Source organism: Oncorhynchus clarkii, chromosome 14, assembly GCF_045791955.1.
Source record: "Oncorhynchus clarkii lewisi isolate Uvic-CL-2024 chromosome 14, UVic_Ocla_1.0, whole genome shotgun sequence".
In the NCBI taxonomy this organism is placed as follows: domain Eukaryota; kingdom Metazoa; phylum Chordata; class Actinopteri; order Salmoniformes; family Salmonidae; genus Oncorhynchus; species Oncorhynchus clarkii.
In genome coordinates, this window is record NC_092160.1 from 14,879,228 (window position 1) to 14,882,594 (window position 3,367).

General features: G+C 39.4%; 1 protein-coding gene across 1 annotated transcript; it reads right to left on the reverse strand.

The window, feature by feature from the left end:
- Positions 1-202: 202 nt before the first annotated feature.
- LOC139365998 (ladybird homeobox 2) lies at positions 203-2,715 on the reverse strand. Its single transcript, XM_071103070.1, has 2 exons — positions 1,995-2,715; positions 203-1,300 (listed from the first exon to the last, which is right to left on the reverse strand). Exons 1-2 carry the CDS (start codon positions 2,317-2,319, stop codon positions 840-842), a joined length of 786 nt encoding a protein of 261 aa, XP_070959171.1. The 5' UTR covers positions 2,320-2,715; the 3' UTR covers positions 203-839.
- Positions 2,716-3,367: the final 652 nt, after the last annotated feature.

Here is a 3,367-nt window from a genome sequence, read left to right on the forward strand (position 1 = left end):
TCCACACAAAGAGCAGTAGGCCTTCAATCAACAGAAGGATATTCAGATGTTGAAATCACGTGTAATAACCAATATTTTGATGTTACCATAAGGAAAACAATATTCAATTCTAGATAAATATTTACGATAATAAAATGTTGCCTTGCCATTGTGTTATGTCACAAATTGTAGACTAAACCAATACACATCGAGACAGAGGTAATTGCATATAATATCATGAAATATCATACCCTTTATTTACATATTATTGATTAAATAGAATGGTACAATAAAATTAGGCATTCGTTATTTAATTTATATACAGAACGTATAGCGTGTAAAAGTTTTGGCATATGTTTCACTGGATATTGATAATGAATTTTTACATGACTGCTATTGCTTGGAAACACTGTTTTTTTTTTTAAATAAAATGTACATCAAGATTGATCCTACGCTCCACTTACATGGGCATTTTAAAAGTTACAATTGGATCTGAACTTGGGGACATTCGAGTTGAAAATATTTAATGTCCTTTAGCAGCTGAAAACGGATGAATAGTTAAAAAAAAATTGCACCCCCCCAAAAAAAAGATACATAGAGAAGAAAAACACACACTTTGCAGTCTTGATCGTGTACTTTAACACTAAGTATGTTTCTTTACTTATTGAAATAAATATGTATTCCTCAAATAAATGGGTGAAATTGAAACGGGGACATCTAGAAGGCTTTACAGTCCCATTAATGTAATTAAAATGGAGAAGAGGAGAAAGAAAACGTTCCTTTTAAGTTTAACTGCTATCAACGTCAATATCCGTGCAAAAGTTTTGAAAATTGCGCTTTCTTAAAACATGGGCCTACTGTCAATCGTCCACCTCAATCTCTTCGTCCTCCTCTGAGAATTCGTCCGTGGTTTGGTCTCTGGATGAGGAGGGGGACTGGGGAAATGCTCCGTGTCCCTGTGACGACGGGGAGATGCTAGGGGATATTGCTCCAGAGCTTCCTTGCAGGTCGTCAATGTCTTCCATGTTGACTAGCTTTTGCAGGGTTTGTGGTGGGACTTTTTTGAGCGACTCCACGTCTGCTTTCATCTCTTCCAAGTCTCTCTTGAGCTTGGCCCGTCTGTTCTGAAACCAGGTGATGACCTGAGCGTTGGTTAGCCCCAATTGCTGAGCTATCTGGTCTCGATCGGCCGGAGACAGGTATTTCTGGTACAAAAAGCGCTTCTCAAGTTCATATATCTGATGGTTGGTGAAAGCTGTCCGGGACTTTCTCCTCTTTTTTGAGGTTTGCCTCTGTCCAAAGGCGTTTACATGCTCACGGCCTTTAGGGAAACGGAAATACAGAGTCACTTTCCAAAACAATATCAGAACAATATGTCTACAAGTGTCCTAAAGTGTGCCATGATAGAATCAGCAGCGTTGTAATTGAAGTCTTGTTTTATCGAATATGTAAAGCAGTTGCAAACAATTGTTATTATTATGTTGGGTAAGGTTTGGTAATAACTTGCGTACAGCATTCTATAGAGACAATATGCAACGAATAACATATTCATGTTTTACACTGTCCATGCACCATTAGGATTAAAATATTTATCAATATCAGGATTGAAATAAATAACATGCTACCCAATAAAACAACCTATAAAACGTTGACACATAATTACATTTTAAACCAGGAAGCACAATATAACATGCCAGTTTAGAGGCCTCCTTTCCACCCCAATAAATGGCAGGTTTCCTTATAGCCTACTGTTAAGTATCGCACAAATAAAATTAAACTATGAAATAATAGCCAGGGATAGATAACATCACACAGACTAGGCTTGGCAATAGCTTGACACATATTGCAATGCCTTTAGAACCACACTCACTGTAAACGTTTGATAACAGTTGACACGATAGGTTATCAGCAATGGCTATTTCGATGATTATGCATGTCTAGGCAATACAATCACTCACTGAATCTGTAAATGTAAATATTAAAACGTTATGTCAATATTGAATATGAATCATTACCTTCAGCTGCTTGTATAACGCTGACTTCCAGACCTTTAAATGTTTTGCTGGCTAGTTCCTCCAGAGCGCATAACGGCGAAAAGGGAGTGCTAATACCGTTCCTTGCTGCATTTGAGCCGGACACTTTTTCAATAACTCTCGGCGGACAGAGATTTGCAACTGACTTCTTCACAGAGGGTTTGCTTAGGATATCCTCAATGCTGAACGGCGTCAGAGGCTTGTTTGAGTTGGCCGGGGGTGGAAGCTGGTCCAAGGGACCCCGTCTCCTCTCCTCACCGCTGGACTGCAACACCGAGCCTGCCTTCATGTCTTTACTGGAGGTCATTGCAGTCCCAAGGAATTACTGCTGACAAAGACTGATTATTTCATTCAAATGGTCGTTCAAACGTCCACAAGTGTTTCCTTCAATTGTCGTCTTCTTCGCAGCCCACTTTTTAGCACTTTCAGTCGAATTATGCAACTACACTTTTCTAAAAATGTTTCTCCAAAATAACCATGGTTCGGGCGTAGGTTGCAGTTTCACAGGCAACCAAATCGTATTTCCTTGCAGAGAGAGACAGTTCCTCTGCGAAGTTCCATGGAGATCTTTAGAAAGTATAACTGTACTGGCTGGGGGCGATTCCCTGCAAGGAATAAGCTGTCTCAAGGAACAAGAAAAAGCAAGCAACCGCTAACGAGTTATTGTTGATTGGGCGAAGTTCAATTAGAGAAACACTAGCTACACTACTTGCTGACCCGCTGCTGCGTCTTAAAGGGCCAGACCATTATAATTAATTGGACGCGAGAAGAGGAGGAGTTTCGCCTCAGCAATGTTGGGGATGTTTGAGGAGCGGGAGATGGCTTGAAATTTTCATGTATCTTCCGCCCCCCCTTCCCACAGGCAACATGCTATCCGTGTATTCCTCTGGAAAGGGAGTTGATGTTCATTTAAACAATGCCAGAAGCATTCTTGTGTATAATGGTCAACTCTGTATTATTATGGTACACAGTAGGCCTAATTGAGTGATATAAAAAGAAACGGCACTATTGGCACCCTTGTAGCTCAATCATACAAAATGATACGAGAGATTTGAAGGCACTTATGATTCGGAGACAAAAGGATTGGTGGATAATGTGAGTGCTAGCAACCCCAAAAGCTTGAACAGGGTAGGCAACATCAAACTGCTCACTGCACGGTTAGTCTAATTTTCAATTATGCAATATAGTAAGCTAACGCAGGTTACTCAAATGCAGTAAAATGACTTTTGCAATGTGACAAATGTGCATTATTATTAGGCTACTAATGTCCAATATTACTAATATTTATTGAATGCATTACTATTCTGATAGGCAGGACTGTATATGTTATTACTACATTATCAACATAATTGTTT